Source organism: Salvelinus alpinus, chromosome 9 (assembly GCF_045679555.1).
Source record: "Salvelinus alpinus chromosome 9, SLU_Salpinus.1, whole genome shotgun sequence".
NCBI lineage: Eukaryota > Metazoa > Chordata > Actinopteri > Salmoniformes > Salmonidae > Salvelinus > Salvelinus alpinus.
In genome coordinates this window covers 28,327,559-28,344,598 of record NC_092094.1, presented here as the reverse complement: position 1 = coordinate 28,344,598, position 17,040 = coordinate 28,327,559, and the positions used below count along the sequence as shown (strand labels likewise).

At 44.8% G+C, this 17,040-nt stretch overlaps 1 protein-coding gene across 3 annotated transcripts in view; it reads left to right on the top strand.

Moving 5' to 3' along the window:
• The window catches only part of LOC139584584 (lysine-specific demethylase RSBN1L-like), a 34,895-nt gene extending 17,995 nt beyond the window's left edge, over positions 1 to 16,900 (top strand). For all 3 annotated transcript variants that reach the window (XM_071416606.1, XM_071416608.1, XM_071416607.1), the window contains 5 exons: positions 12,816 to 12,953; positions 13,112 to 13,254; positions 13,476 to 13,643; positions 13,775 to 13,883; positions 14,080 to 16,900. In XM_071416606.1, coding sequence (XP_071272707.1) covers positions 12,816 to 12,953; positions 13,112 to 13,254; positions 13,476 to 13,643; positions 13,775 to 13,883; positions 14,080 to 15,858 — 2,337 coding nt within the window. In that variant the 3' untranslated portion in view covers positions 15,859 to 16,900. The remainder of the gene's footprint in view (positions 1 to 12,815; positions 12,954 to 13,111; positions 13,255 to 13,475; positions 13,644 to 13,774; positions 13,884 to 14,079) is intronic.
• Positions 16,901 to 17,040: the final 140 nt, after the last annotated feature.

The following is a 17,040-nucleotide window of genomic DNA, read 5'->3' as shown; positions in this document are numbered from 1 at the left end:
CGCTGATTGGCAAATGTGTTTTATACTTTTTTTTTGTTATCAAGGGAGGCCAAATGCTTGCTAGCCTGCTAGCTTCCCTTGCCTTCAATGCTATGGGCAGCTACAATGTCATACTCGTTTGGACCAGACCGCATCAATTAGATGGCCTAAACGTAGAGAGAAAGAGGGGTGCTGTTTCGCTCACTCTGATGCTTTCTCCTGTGATACATTCCACCTTTTGCGAATTGAAGGAACATGATGAAACGCAGAGAGACAAAAGATAAATAAAAAATGTTTTATTGGTAAATGTTTTTGGGACACCTGGCTTCCCTTGGCATCCATGAATACATGCCACTGCAAATAGGGCACTGACAACTATCAGTGTAGCTAGCGAGCTGCTAACCTTAGCTAGCTATCTTTCTAACCTTATCTAGCTAGCAACCGTTATCTGTTACTGTTTTTTTTTTTTTTTCACTGCATGCAAAGGATTTGCCAGCTGACTCTATGGCTGGTTCTGGAGCTGGATTTGTCATAAACATTGATTTAGAGAGACCTTTGCCACAGATGGAAACCACTGCCCTATTTTTGACTTTGCCATCAATTGTTATCTCAAGTTTTGACATCTTCCATCAATTGCGGCCTGTGTGTGAACTGCTGACTGCTCATAATTAGCAGATAGTTGTTTACACATCAACCAGGATCAAGGGGGGGGGGGGGGGGTTTGTGACTTTGTTTGGTAATCAGTGGCTGTCTTGGAAAGTGGTTTCACCTCTCCTAGGCAATCATCAATTAGTACAGGGAGGTGTGCTCTCCACCTCTGCTAGGCAATTAGTGTTAGTACTTCAGTCTCCCCTGGTTTCTCAGCGGAAGCTTTATGCGGCAATCGTGTCAGTGACACTTCTGTCACAAAATGAAGATCGTCGCCGAAACAAAGACGGTTCTGCCGAGTTGTTCAAGGAAAGAGAGGAAGGCTCTACACCACTCCCACTTGATTATCTTACCTAGTTATTTCCAGGTCAAATTTTTGCTCTTTTTGCAGCTTTGGCAACCATGTTTTCTGTACCTGTTCACTCCTCTCCCTATAGGCTTTACAGATGCTCCCCACCCCTTGGCTGCAACCCTTCTAATTTAGTGTGCCCTGCGTGCACAACCCATGTGGCATTCCGGGTCTCTGGCAGTGATGTCAAGAACGCTGAGTTCATCTCTGCGGGGAGACTTTGTCAACCACTTTGAAAAGAAGGTTGATGACATCCGCTACTCATTCATTCCGCCTATTGAGTCAACTGGTCTCACTCACACAGAACTATCCTACACCTTGACCTCTTTCTCCCCTCTCTCCAGATGACATCATGTGACTAGTGATGTCTGGCTGCCTGACAACCTGCCCGCTCAACCCCATCCCCTCCTCTCTTCTCCAGACCATCCCTGGAGACCTTCCCTCATTCCTCACTTCCCTCATTCCTCACTTCGCTCATCAACTCATCCCTGACCACTAGCTGCATCCCCTCTGACTTCAAAATGGCCAGTGTTGCTCCCCTCCTCAATGAACCAACACTCGACTCATCTGACGTCAAAAACTAGGGACTTGTATCCCTTCTTTTCTTTCCAAAACACTTGACCATACTGTGTATCTGATCAACTTTCTCGTTATCTCTCTCAGAACAATCTTCTTGACCCTAACCAGTCAGGCTTCAAGACGGGTCATTCAACCGATACTAATCTTCTCTGTGTCACGGAGGCTCTTCACACTGCTAAAGCTGACTCGCTGTTCTCATACTCCTAGATTTATCCGCTGCCTTTGACACTGTTAACCATCAGATCATCCTCTCTACGCTCTCAGGGCTGGGCAACTGCATACTCTTGGATTGGATCCAACCTGTTAAGTCGCTCCTACCAGGTGACGTGGCAAAGATCTGTGTCTGCACCACATAACCTCACTACTGGTGTCCCCCAGGGCTTCTAGGCCCTTTCCTCTTCTCTCTATACACAGTCACTCGGCCCCATCACATGGTCTCTCCTATCATTGCTATACGGGTGACACTCAACTACTTTTCTCCTTCCCCCTTCTGACACCCAGGTGGCAACACGTATCTCTGCGTGCCTGGCAGATATCTCAACATGGATGTCAGCCCACCATCTCAACCTTGACACGGGAGAGCTGCTCTTCCCCCCGGGAAGGCCTGCCCGCTCAAAGACATCTCCATCACGGTTGACAACTCCACAGTGTCGCCCTCCCAGGGTGCAAAGAACCTTGACATGACCCTGGACAACACCCTGTCATTCTCTGCAAACATCAAAGCAGTGACTCGCTCCTACGGGTTCATGCTCTACAACATCTGTAGAGTACGACCCTACCTCACACAGGAAGCGGCGCAGGTCCTAATCCAGGCATTTGTCCTTTCCCGTCTGGACTACTGCAACTCGCTGTTGGCTGGGCTCTCCGCTTGTGCCATCAAACCCCTGCAACTTATCCAGAACACTGCAGCCCACCTGGTTTTTAACCTTCCCAAGTTCTCTCATGTCACCCCGCTCCTCCGCACACTCCACTGGCTTCCAGTCAAAGCTCGCATCCACTACAAGACCATGGTGCTTGCCTACAGACCAGGTAGAGGAACTGCCCCTCCCTACCTTCAGGCTATGCTTAAACCCTACACCCCAACCCAAGCACTCTGCTCTGCCCAGTCCAAGCTCTTCTCTGTCCTGGCACCCCAATGGTGGAAACGGCTTCACCCTGAAGTTAGGACAGCAGAGTCCCTGCTGCACTAACTCTAAGTCGCGCTGGATAAGAGTATCAGATAAATGACTAAAATGTAAATGAAACACAGGCTGAAAATAATTTGTCATATCACAGGCTCCCGAGTGGCGCAGCGGTCTAAGGACTAACTTACAGTTAGTGCTGCCTGACCCTTTACTGCCGACACGGAGCCCCGCCGATCCATCACGACTGGTCTGCCGACGTAATCGTCCGTGGTGGTTTCAACAGGCTCTTCCGTTGCAACATCGCCGAAGGCCCATCTGCTAGCTGAATCGCAGTGTCTCCAGCTCGCCTAGCATAGTAGCGACTACTGAATAGGCTCCCTGACTCACCTATTGCTACTCATTGGACCCTATAATCACTCGGCTACACATGCCTCTCCCTAATGTCAATATGCCTTGTCTATTGTTGTTTTGGTGAGTGATTATCTTATTTCACTGTTGAGCCCCCAGCCCTGCCCAATATGCCTTAGATAGCCCTTTTGTCCCACCCCCCACACATGCGGCGACCTCACCTGGCTTAACTGGTGCCTCTAGAGACAAAACCTCTCTCATCGTCACTCAATGCCTAGGTTTACCTCCACTGTACTCACATCCTACCATACCCTTGTCTGTACATTATGCCTTTAATCAATTCTTCCACGCCCAGTAATCTGCTCCTTTTACTCTATGTTCCGAACACACTAGACGACCAGTTCTTATAGCCTTTAGCCGTACCCTTATCCTACTCCTCCTCTGTTCCTCTGGTGATGTGGAGGTTAACCCAGGCCTTGCAGCACCCAGCACCACTCCCATTCCCCGGGTGCTCTCATTTGTTGTCTTCTGTAACCGCAAAAGCCTTGGTTTCATGCATGTTAACATCAGAAGCCTCCTCCCTAAGTTTGTTTTGTTCACTGCTTTAGCACACTCCGCCAACCCGGATGTCCTAGCCATGTCTGAATCCTGGCTTAGGAAGGCCACCAAAAATCCAGAAATGTCCAACTACAACATTTTCCGACAAGATAGAACTGTCAAAGGCGGCGGAGTTGCAATCTACTGCAGAGATAGCCTGCAGTTCTGTCATACTATCCAGGTCTGTGCCCAAACAATTTGAGCTTCTACTTTTAAAAATCCACCTTTCCAGAAACAAGTCTCTCACCTTTGCCACTTGTTATAGACCCCCCTCAGCCCCCAGCTGTGCCCTGGACACCATATGTGAATTGATTGCCCCCCATCTATCTTCAGAGTTCGTACTGTTAGGTGACCTAAATTGGGACATGCTTAACACCCGGGCCGTCCTACAATCTAAGCTAGATGCCCTCAATCTCACACAAATCATCAAGGAACCTACCAGGTACAACACTAAAAATGTAACCATGGGCACCCTCTTAGATATCATCCTGACCAACTTGCCCTCTAAATACACCTCTGCCGTCTTCAACCAGGATCTCAACGATCACTGCCTCATCACTGTCAAACGCTCCCTAAAACACTTCAGCGAGAAGGCCTTTCTAATCAACCTGGCCCAGGTATCCTGGAAGGATAATGACCACATCCCGTCAGTAGAGGATGCCTGGTTGCTCTTTAAAAGTGCTTTCCTCACCATCTTCATTAAATAAGCATGCCCCGTTCAAAAAATGTAGAACTAAGAACCGATATAGCCCTTCTTTCACCCCAGACTTGACTGCCCTTGACCAGCACAAAAACATTCTATGGTGTTCTGCATTAGCATCAAATAGCCCCTGCGATATGCAACTTTTCAGGGAAGTCAGGAACCAACATACACAGTCAGTTAGGAAAGCTAAGGCTAGCTTTTTCAAACAGATATTTGCATCCTGTAGCACTAATTCCAAAAAGCTTTGGGACACTGTAAAGTCCATGGAGAACAAGAGCACCTCCTCCCAGCTGCCCACTGCACTGAGGCTAGGAAACAATGTCACCACCAATAAATCTACGATAATGGAGAATTTCAATAAGCATTTTTCTATGGCTGGCCATGCTTTCCACCCGGCCACCCCTACCCCGGCCAACAGCTCTGCCCCCCTGCAGCAACTTGACCAAGCCCCCCCCCCCCCCCCCCGCTTCTCCATCACCCAAATCCAGACAGCTGATGTTTTGAAAGAGCTGTAAAATCTGGATTCCTACAAATCAACTGGGCTAGACAATCTGGACCCTCCCTTTCTGGAATTATCCGCCGAAATTGTTGCAACCCCTATTACTAGCCTGTTCAACCTCTCTTTTATATCGTCTGAGATCCCCAAAGATTGGAAAGCTGCCACGGTCATCCCCCTCTTCAAAGGGGGAGACACTCAAGAGCCAAACACTTTATAGACCTATATCCATCCTGCCATGCCTTTCTAAAATCTTCGAAAGCCCAGATCACCGACCATTTCGAATCCCAGTGCAGTCTATCACAGTGCCATCCATTTTGTCACCAAAGCCCCTTATACCACCCACCACTGCGACCTGTATGCTCTAGTCGGCTGGCCCTCGCTACATATTCGTCGCGAGACCCACTGGCTCCAGGTCATCTATAAGTCTATGCTAGGTAAAGCTCCGCCTTATCTCAGCTCACTGGTCACGATAACAACACCCACCCGTAGCACGCGCTCCAGCAGGTATATCTCACTGGTCGTCCCCAAAGCCAACACCTCCTTCAGCAGCCTTTTCTTCCAGTTCTCTGCTGCCAATGACTGGAACGAATTGCAAAAATCGCTGAAGCTGGAGACTTATATTTCCCTCACTAACTTTAAACATCAGCTATCTGAGCAGCTAGCCGATCGCTGCAGCTGTACATAGCCCATCTGGAAATAGCCCACCCAATCTACCTACCTCATCCCCATACTGTTTTTATTTACTTTTTTTGCTCTTTTTGCACACCAGTATCTCTACTTGCACATCATCATCTGCTCATTTATCACTCCAGTGTTAATCTGCTAAATTGTAATTCTTTGCTACTATGGCCTATGTATTGCCTACCTCATGCCTTTTGCACACACTGTATATAGACTTTCTTTTTTTCTACTGTGTCATTGACTTGTGTATTGTTTATTGCATGTTATTCCATGTGTAACTCTGTTGTTGTATGCGTCACACTGCTTTGCTTTATCTTGGCCAGGTCGCAGTTGTAAATGAGAACTTGTTCTCAACTAGCCTACCTGGTTAAATAAAGGTGAAATTAAATCAATAAAAAAAATAAAAAAATGTAAACTCTCCTTCCAGACTCACATTAAGCATTTCCAATCCAAAATTAAATCTAGAATCGGCTTCTTATTTCGCAACAAAGCCTCCTTCACTCATGCTGCCAAACATTCCCTCGTAAAACTGACTATGCTACCGATCCTTAACTTCGGCGATGTCATTTACAAAATAGCCTCCAACACTCTACTCAGCAAATTCTATGTAGTCTATCACTGTGCCAACCGTTTTGTCACCAAAGCCCCATTTACTACCCACCGCTGCGACCTGTATGCTCTCGTTGGCTGGCCCTTGCTACATATTCGTCTCCAAACCCACTGGCTCCAGGTCATCTATAAGTCTTTGCTAGGTAAGGCCCCGCTTTCTCACCTCACTGGTCACCATAGCATAACTCACCCGTAGCACGTGCTCCAGCAGGTATATTTCACTGGTCATCCCCAAAGCCAACTCCTACCTTGGCCGCCTTTACTTCCAGTTCTCTGCTGCCAATGACTGGAACGAATTGCAATAATCACTGAAGCTGGAGACATCTCCCTCTCTAACTTTAAGCATCAGCTGTCAGAGCAGCTTACCGATCACTGTACCTGTACACAGCCAATCTGTAAATAGCACACCCATCTACCTCATCCCCATGTTGTTATTTATCTTCTTGCTCTTTTGCACCCCAGTATCTCTACTTGCACATCATCATCTGCACATCTATCACTCCAGTGTTAATGCTAAATTGTAATTATTTCGCCTCTATGGCCTATTTATTGCCTTACCTCCCTACTCTTCTACATTTGCAAACACTGTACATAGATCTTTCTATTGTTTTATCGACTGTAGGTTGTTTATGTGTAACTCTGTGTTTTTGTCGCACTGCTTTGCTTTATCTTGGCCAGGTCACAGTTGTAAATGAGAACTTGTTCTCAACTGGCCTACCTGGTTAAATAAAGGTTAAATAAATAGGAAATAGGCTTGGGTGGTATCCAGATTGTCATACTTTCATACCAAGCCACTTCCTCAATTTGTGGACTCTAATATTAGGGACATGGTACATATGTTTCCCTTTTACCTCAAGGGCACTACAGACTTTTTAAAGAAATTAGAGACTTGTTCGGTGGACTCAAATGACTTGTTGTGTACTATGGATGTCTCTAGCCTTTATAGAAATATTCCTTATCAAGAGGATTTATGCAATGAAACATTATTTGAATCAAAGAACATAACTGGATCCTGCCACTGACTTACTGTTGAGCTTGACTAATGACATATTGACTAAGAATTATTTAAGACCTTAAGGAAAGAACTGCTATGGGAGTGCCAGTTGTGGCCAACTATGCAAATGTGTTTCTGGGGAAATTTGGGTTAGACTTCGTTTACAATAATAATCCCTATTCTAAGTTTTTCAAAGTGTTTATGAGATATATATATTTATTTTCTTTTTCATTTGGTCAGGTGATGATCTTGAATTGGAGGAATTCTTTACATTCATGAATTCCAGGATACCGTGTATTGAATGTATGTTAGTATCCGATAAAGAACATGTTTTGGTTAAGAAAGATGGCACTGGCTTGCATACTGAGGTGTATAGAAAAGAAACTGATAGAAATACCTTTCTTCATTTCAGCAGTTATCATACATCTTCATTAAAAAATGGTTTACCATATAGCCAACTCCTTCACATTAGGTGCATTTGTGACTCTGATTTATCATTTGATGTACATGCCAAAGGTTTATGTGAACAATACAAAATAAGAGGGTATAAAGAATAATTATTGGACAATTGCCTTAAGAGAGTAAGACAAAGTGAGCGGAATGCATATTGCAACCACGTCAAAGGAATCCCCTTCCACCTACAGTCCTATTTCAAGGTTGATCAAGGAAGTGAGTAATAGACATTGCCACATCTTACACAGTGACCCCAGCTTTGGTCATGCATTGGTCATGCATTTTACACTGCTGCTACTCGCTGTCTATTATCTATGCATAGTCACTTTACAAATTACCTCAACTAACCTGTACCCCCGCACATTGACTCGGTACCGCTCCCCACTATATAGCCTCGCTATTGTTATGTAATTTTCTTGTTATTTATTTATTTTTACTTTTGTTTATTTAGTAAATATTTTCTTAACTCTATTTCTTGAACTGCATTATTGGTTAAGGGCTTGTAAGAAAGTATTTCATGGTAAGGTCTATTACACCTGTTGTGTTCGGTGCATGTGACAATAAAATTTGATTTGAGATAGGGATAAATTACTTGTCCAAAGAGAGACATTGGATAGACTGCTTGGCCACTCTTGCCCCAGCAGGCCTTAATGAGGAATGTTATTTTTCTTGTTTTTTTGTGGTAGGTTATAAATAGGCTGAACATTTAGGTAATGACATAATTTATTTGTATTGTGTCTGTCTTTATTTGATTCTCATGTTTCCCCCACAGCTCCCTCTGCTGGGTACTCTTGATTGGGCCAATACTGACTGTGAATTTGAAATTATGCCCACCTGTGTGGTATTGTTGTTGTGACATTGATTGCCATTGCCTTGCACACTGAAGGCCTCATACCCAAAACGTTTGTGCGGCAATAAAAAAAATATTTTTTTACCAGTGCTTTCCTATTTCCATTCATCATACCGGCCTTGTGCCATACCGGGATATTTGGTAGTACCGGCACTGAACACAAGGGGCGCTATTTTCAAACCCCACTGAACCTCTGTAATCTCATAGAATGCTAACTAAATGCTAACGAGCGCATTGCAAACATTTTTATAGTCTCTGACCTAAAGTATTTGCAGGAAAAATGCTACTCACAGTTTGCTACACGCACAAAACAAATATTAGCCACTCCGACATTGCTCAATATAATATTTATATATTTCTTAATTCCATTATTTTACTTTTAGATTTGTGTGTATGGTTGTGAACTGTTAGATACTACTGCACTGTTGGAGCTAGGAACACAAGCATTTCGCTACACCCGCAATAACATCTGCTAAATGTGTACGTAACCAGTCAAATTTAAATTGATTCAGACAGCAAGGCGTTTGATCTGCTGTTAACAAGCAAATCTTGATTTTGGAAGAAGCTAACCACTTAGCAAGATAGCTAACTAGCTACTAAATTAGCAAACCAAATGCACAACTGCAGAGCATTTAGCATATTTCAGACAGTAAACTTAATAGCTTTTAATTATCTAGCTTGCGAACATTTATTTGTGAATACCATACTGTAACTAGATCACCTGGCACATGCTCCACAAAAGTGAGTGATTTACAAGGCTCCGGTCTCGCATCATTGTGTGCTTGTCAACAAACACCATCTGATTTGGATTTATGGCAAGCTTCATAATTAACATTTATGTTACAGGTGAAATGAAAAATGCATCTTTATCTCCCTATGTATTGCACAAGTTGACTGCAGGTATTTACAGTGAGGGAAAAAAGTATTTGATCCCCTGCTGATTTTGTACGTTTACCCACTGACAAAGAATTGATCAGTCTATACTTTTAATGGTAGGTTTATTTGAACAGTGAGAGACAGAATAACCACAAAAATATCCAGAAAAACGCATGTCAAAAATGTTATAAATTGATTTGCATTTTAATGAGGGAAATAAGTATTTGACCCCCTCTCAATCAGAAAGATTTCTGGCTCCCAGGTGTCTTTCATACAGGTAACGAGCTGAGATTAGGAGCACACTGTTAAAGGGAGTGCTCCTAATCTCAGTTTGTTACCTGTATAAAAGACACCTGTCCACAGAAGCAATCAATCAATCAGATTCCAAACTCTCCACCATGGCCAAGACCAAAGAGCTCTCCAAGGATGTCAGGGACAAGATTGTAGATCTACACAAGGCTGGAATGGGCTACAAGACCATTGCCAAGCAGCTTGGTGAGAAGGTGACAACAGTTGGTGCGATTATTCGCAAATGGAAGAAACACAAAATAACTGTCAAACTCCCTCGGCCTGGGGCTCCATGCAAGATCTCACCTCGTGGAGTTGCAATGATCATGAGAACGGTGAGGAATCAGCCCAGAACTACACAGGAGGATCTTGTCAATGATCTCAAGGCAGCTGGGACCATAGTCACCAAGAAAACAATTGGTAACACACTACGCCGTGAAGGACTGAAATCCTGCAGCGTCCGCAAGGTCCCCCTGCTCAAGAAAGCACATATACATGCCCGTCTGAAGTTTGCCAATGAACATCTGAATGATTCAGAGGACAACTGGGTGAACGTGTTGTGGTCAGATGAGACCAAAATGGAGTTCTTTGGCATCAACTCAACTTGCCGTGTTTGGAAGAGGAGGAATGCTGCCTATGACCCCAAGAAACCATCCTCACCGTCAAACATGGAGGTGGAAACATTATGCTTTGGGGGTGTTTTTCTGCTAAGGGGACAGGACAACTTCACCGCATCAAAGGGACGATGGACAGGGCCATGTACCGTCAAATCTTGGGTGAAAACCTCCTTCCCTCAGCCAGGGTATTGAAAATGTGTCGTGGATGGGTATTCCAGCACGACAATGACCCAAAACACACGGCCAAGGCAACAAAGGAGTGGTTCAAGAAAAAGCACATTAAGGTCCTGGAGTGGCCTAGCCAGTCTCCAGACCTTAATCCCATAGAAAATCTGTGGAGGGAGCTGAAGGTTCGAGTTGCCAAATGTCAGCCTCGAAACCTTAATGACTTGAAGAAGATCTGCAAAGAGGAGTGGGACAAAATCCCTCCTGAGATGTGTGCAAACCTGGTGGCCAACTACAAGAAACATCTGACCTCTGTGATTGCCAACAAGGGTTTTGCCACCACGTACTAAGTAATGTTTTGCAGAGGGGGTCAAATACTTATTTCCCTCATTAAAATGCAAATCAATTTATAACATTTTTGACATGCGTTTTTCTGGATATTTTTGTTGATATTCTGTCTCTCACTGTTCAAATAACCCTACCATTAAAATTACAGACTGATCATTTCTTTGTCAGTGGGCAAACGTACAAAATCAGCAGGGGATCAAATACTTTTTTCCCTCACTGTACTTTAAAAGTAGCTACAAATATAAACATGTATTAAAACAAATTCTAACAATTGTTTCAATGGCATTGGTAAAACCCTCCCCTGGCTATTTCCAAATACCCCGGTATACAGTATACCGCCCAAGCCTAATAGGAAAAGACACCTCATTCACACTGATTTGCACAAAGTAGGCAGTTCTGATTTGTCACTTCAAGCCCAAATACATCATACTTTGACTAAAACGATGACTTAAATCATTGTGCAACATCATGGGTAAGTGATTTGCACTAACGTGTATTTCTATCCTTACTGTAATGATATAAAGGTAAAACCATCACATCCTTAACTGTGCAAGAGATGGCATGGATGACATCACTGGCACTTTCTAAAGGGTTTCACTGTTGTGATCATCTGCTGTTAAGATTGAATTCAGGAAAAAATGGATCACTAACCAGGTCTCCATGTGAGCAAAGTACTTGGACAAAAATAAATCACAGGCCTGATGGAAACAGCACTTTTTTTGGCAACCCCTCCAAATGTCGACAAAACAAAATACACTAGACAAGGAGGATCTTCCTGTGTCTGCTCAATTAATTATGCGTGAAATGGTGGTGGAAATGCCTCCATGCGCAAACACTGATTAGAATAACCATCATATCAAAGTAAACTCTGAGTCATGTGATGACATGTTCTGTGGTCCTCCCACCACAACATGGGAAAACATGCAGCGCACCAGGCCACAGCTGAAATAAGTCCTAATGAAACCCCACAGGGTGGTGAAAGTGCACAGTGATGAGCTCGATGCTCCTCTACAACATATTGAGGGTCTTATTTTGGTGACGTTATGATTGACGCCTGACCGCCGACAAACAAAAACAATCTCGCTTTTTTGTCCATAATAATCTCATGTAGGTAGCTAGCCCGCAATGCGTCCGCGACACGCTGCCGAGACCAGGGTGGGCGCACTGCCACACAGCGCAACATTTTCCCTGACAAAACCATCAGCAGAGCCGAAAATGCGATGGAAACCCACCTAACCTGCATTTTATTCATTTTTTTTACATATGGATTTTTGATAGACATACAGAATAGCGGGAACCGGGTTACTGAGATTTACTAAGATTTACAGCCAAAACCCACTCCCTAGGATAAATAACTTAGAGAAACCAGTAAATTATAAAACATTATTTCTAGGAATGAACAGCACCACGTGAAATGGAACTGTTATATTAAATGATACATCTGGATTCTCTATTGTCTTCTCTGCTCTGGTATCTTCATGATCAATCATCAACGTTTAGGGTGGGTACAGACGGCGCATCTCAGTATGGAGCGCAGTTCACAATGCTAGTATCTCATCAGCTGGTAACTTTTTGTCTTGTGACCGGTACATTTGCTGCAGCATAGCCTATGCTACATTACTGTTAGGACTAATATATCTGAATTCACATCTAATTTACACATCTTCATTTGTGTTTCTGCAGTCACCTTGTTTTTTTGCAGCCTATCAGTCGAATATCGCTGCTTTAAATCACTGCTCACGCGAGCACAATGTGTTTCTCTATAAATTCCATTAAAATTGCATCCAAAATAGATAATCCTGTTCAAGATGTCCTAGTACCTCTTTCAGGTAATACATTCAATGCAGTGTTAGCCTTATATTTAGCTAATGAATGATGGGTTAATATGCTTCTAATTTATAGCCTCTGTCTTAAAGGGAAAATCCACTCAAACTATCTTTTGGTACTTTTTTATTAGGCCACTGTTGATACAATCCCAAGATATTTTGCATGTCAGCAGTTAAGTTTATTAAAGATATTGGACTTTTATGAAGCAGAATGTCACCAGCTACATAATCATGGTAATGCAAAAATATTCTAACCTGTTTGTCCCCTGTGCCTGCCCCCAGGTGAAGCGTACCTACTCCCAGGGGACGTACCGTGCGGGGGCCATGCGGCAGGTCAGCCTGGTGGGGGCCGTGGACGAGGAGGTGGGAGACTACTTCCCCGAGTTCATCAACATGCTGGAGGAATCTCCCTTCCTAGAGGTTGGTTTAGAGTGTATGTCTGAGAGAGTGTTTGTAATTTCATCAGCACTGTGCTATTCTACTTTTGTTTATTTGCACATAAAATAAACTGAAATAACATAAATAAATATATACCAGTAAATGAGCCTATGTATGTGTGTGTGTGTGTGTGGTCCCAGCGTACCCTGCCCTGGGGCACGTTCTCCAGCCTGCGCCTGCGGAGCCCCACAGAGAGTGACGACGGACCCATCATGTGGGTCAGACCAGGGGAACAGATGATCCCTGTGGCTGACATTCCAAAGTCCCCCTTCAAGAGAAAGAGGTACATTGCTTGGTTTTGTTTGGCATGGTTGTTTGTCCACCATTGTGAAAAGATTGCTGTAGGTCTAAGTTTGCTAGGGACAAGAACCAAGTCATTGCAGCAAGCCACCAACATGACATAAGACATTCAATTTAATGAAGCAGTCTGTGGTATCCTCATGCCACATCCTATGGCATTTAGTTTTCACTTTAAAAATGCATTTACATTTCCCTCTGTTCCAGGTCGACCAATGAGATCAAGAACCTGCAGTACCTGCCGCGGGCCAGCGAGCCCAGGGAGATGCTATTTGAGGACCGGACCAGAGCCCACGCCGACCACATCGGACAGGGCTTCGAGAGACAGACCACCGCCGCCGTGGGGGTGCTCAAGGCCGTGCGCTGCGGAGAGGGGTGGGTAGACATCTAGTCTCTAGCCCTGACCTAGTGTGTGTATACACACACACACAACCCCCTTCCGTACCTGTACACACCGGAGTTCCTCTTTATGACAGTCTCTCCCTCTCCATTGTCTCTCTCTGTAGTGATGCTCCTGCCAGGGTAACCAAAGACGTGGTGTGTTTCCACGCTGGAGACTTCCCAGAGGTGGTCCAGAGGCTCCAGCTAGACCTGTACGAACCACCCCTCTCACAGGTACGTCTGAGATCAATGGATTCTACATGGATCCTTAGAACAGATTATTAACCAATGATTGTGTGTGAATGGTGGCTTTAACTAACAAAATAATCTCCTCTACTGCCCTTTCCTCTCCCTCCTCCCATTCTACTCTCCTCCCTCCTATTCTCCTCTCCCTCCCATTCTCCTCTCCTCCCACTCTCCCCCTCCGTAGTGTGTGCAGTGGATAGATGATGCCAAGCTGAACCAGCTGAGAAGAGAGGGCATCCGCTACGCCCGTATCCAGCTCTACCACGATGACATCTACTTCATCCCCAGGGGAGTGGTGCACCAGTTCAAGACTGTGTCTGCTGTCTGCAGCCTGGCCTGGCACATCCGCCTCAGACAATACCACCTGGACCAAGAGAGGGAGGAGGAGAGCTGTACTTCTACAAGGGCAAAAAGTCAAGTCATAGAAGAGGAGGAAGAAACAGAGGAGAGTGAGGAGGAGTGGGGGAAAGAGGAGGACACTCCTACACAGCCACGGACGCAGGTGAAGACTGAGGAAAAGGAAGAGGGAGGGGAACGGACACCCGTACAGGAGCCGCCACTAGTTTGCAAGGAGGAAGACGACACAGAGGAAGAGAAGGGAGGGGAGAGAGGAGGCTGTACACCTACACTGACATCACCTTTGGTCAAGGAGGAGAGAGTGGAAGGAAACCCACTCACAGAGACACTACTGGAAGTCAAGGAGAGAAAGGAGGTTGATGAGCATCACAAGATAGAAGAGATGGAGAGAAAAGGAGCAAGAGATGTCAGCACATCCACACAGATGGCACCACAAGTGCAGATGGAGGGAGAGAGAGATGGAGAAGATATGGAACTCTCAAATGCATCACAGCAGGCTGGGATAAAGAGAGAGGAGGAAGAAAGACACCACAGGACACCTCCACAAGTCCAGAAAGAAAGAGAGAGGGGAAAGGATGGTAGCACAGCCACACAAACACCACCAGTCAAGAAAGGGAAGGGGAAAGATTTGGAGAAAGATGGAAAAGAGAGGGAGAAAGAGGAGAGGGTGAAAGATAAGGAGAAAGTGGAGAGGATGAAAGAGAAGGAGAAAGTAGAGAGGGTGAAAGATAAAGAGAAGGAGCGGGAGAAAGATAAGAAAGAGAGGGTTAAAGATAAGGACAGAGAAAGGGAGAGAGGGAAAGATGGAGAGAAGGTGAAGGGGAAAGATGAGAGTGTGATGGAAAGCACCACACAAACACAGACGTCTCCACCCATTAGGAAAAAGGAGGATGAGGAGAGGAAACACACACATCCATCCCAACACGCCCAGAGGGAGGAGAAGGGAATGAGGGAGGCAGACACAGCCTCAAAGACACAACCTCAAATCAAAAAGGAACGAGACAGGGACAGAGGTGGTAGTAGTACACAGACACAGTCTCACACACGGCTAGAGAGAGAGGAGGGCAGAGAGAGCAGCACACATGGACAGAAACCCTCACATGGAAAGAAGGAGAGAAATGGGTACAGGGAGGGGAAAGAGGGTAACCCATCCATACACACTTCACACACCAAGCCAGGGAGAGAGGAGGAAGGAAAGGCTGTCATTTCTAGAAACACACCGTCTCATGTGAAGAAGGAGGGGAAGAGGGATAGAGGGGTCAACCATAAGGAGGAAAGGAAGAAACCGCCCCCTGCCCCTAGCTGCCCCCCCTCGGACCACAAACCCCCACGGACGCTTGTAACCTTTGACCTCTTTAAGCCTATGGAGGCATTTCAAGCCCCGCCCCTCTCCCTGGCAGACAAGTCTCACCACCACAGCGACTGTCGAGGTGCTCTCTCCAAGTCCGAGAGCCGGACGCTAGCACCCTCTAAAGGACCAAAAGTAAAGGACACAACACAGACCAAACCTGCAGTTCCTTTCCAGGACACACGGCCGCAGCACTCCCTAAAACACCCCATGAAACCACACACCACACACGCACAGCAGAAAGCCTTTTTATTATGAATGTGTAGTTTTCTCTCTTACTTAGTCTGCTCCCAGATCTGTTGCTGCTTCAGCCATACTATCATTGTCATGCCATAGTACATATACAGAGGAGTTGAATTGGCTAAAGCACATACAGATCTGGGACCTAACCCTGTTTGAAAACTTTGAAAATCCTTTCCTTTCCTCCATTCCTTGAAGTAATCACTGATCTAACACAGTTGGGTAAGTAAACGCAAATGTTCCACCACGTAGCTCATACCAATAGTCATGTCAGCATCAGATCTGAGGAAGGATGCATTTCATAGCATCCGAAGAGGGCTAAAGTAAGAATTTACGCTAAGTAGCTCACTTTACGTTTGTTAGTGAATGTACGTAGTAGGTTCTTTATATGAAAACCGTTGTGATCTGTGCACTACTTAGCTACACTATTCTCTTAAAGCACCTACTCTAGGTACTATACGACTCAGTCCCAAAACAGCCCCTTGGTTCCTTTGTCTTCTCCTAGCCTTTCCTACTTTGAAGTTTGCAGATCTGACAGGACCAGATTGTTGTACTTTGGCAGTATGGTTCCCCATCTAGACAGGATTCAAATCCCCAATCCCTTAGTCTACACTAGACTATACAGAAGTGGGTAGTAGGGGATAGGCGTGTATTTTAAATAGAGAACTAGCCTGCCTGTATGCTATGGGGAGCTTCTACCACGTTCCTTATACCTATCCAGGCACTTCAGTTCTGCCAACACCGAAGGGCTCAGAGCTAGGGGTTGTTTTTGGACCAGGCTTACATGTATGATTCAATACAGGGCTGTAAATGATATGTACCGAATCTGTACAGTATGGATGTACTAGTACTGATGTGAGAAAATGTATACAGAAATGCATATATTTTTTGTAAGACAAGTTTTATTTTCCATAGAACTTATTTATCATTTTATGTATTTTTTTGTTCAGATGTATGTGAGAAACTCTTGTAAATACCTTTTATTTCCTAAAATTAAGACTTGGTAGTGTGATTTATACTTTGACCAGAACCTCTCAATAAAAGGTTCCTAATATTACAATGGCCTCTTATTCATTGTGCGCATTCTCATCTGACTAAGTTGAAAACTGAATTGACCCCAGCTCTGATCACACACACTCACTGAATCCATCATCAAAATAGTGTAGTTTTTAATGCACATGTCTGTTAAAGGGCAATTCC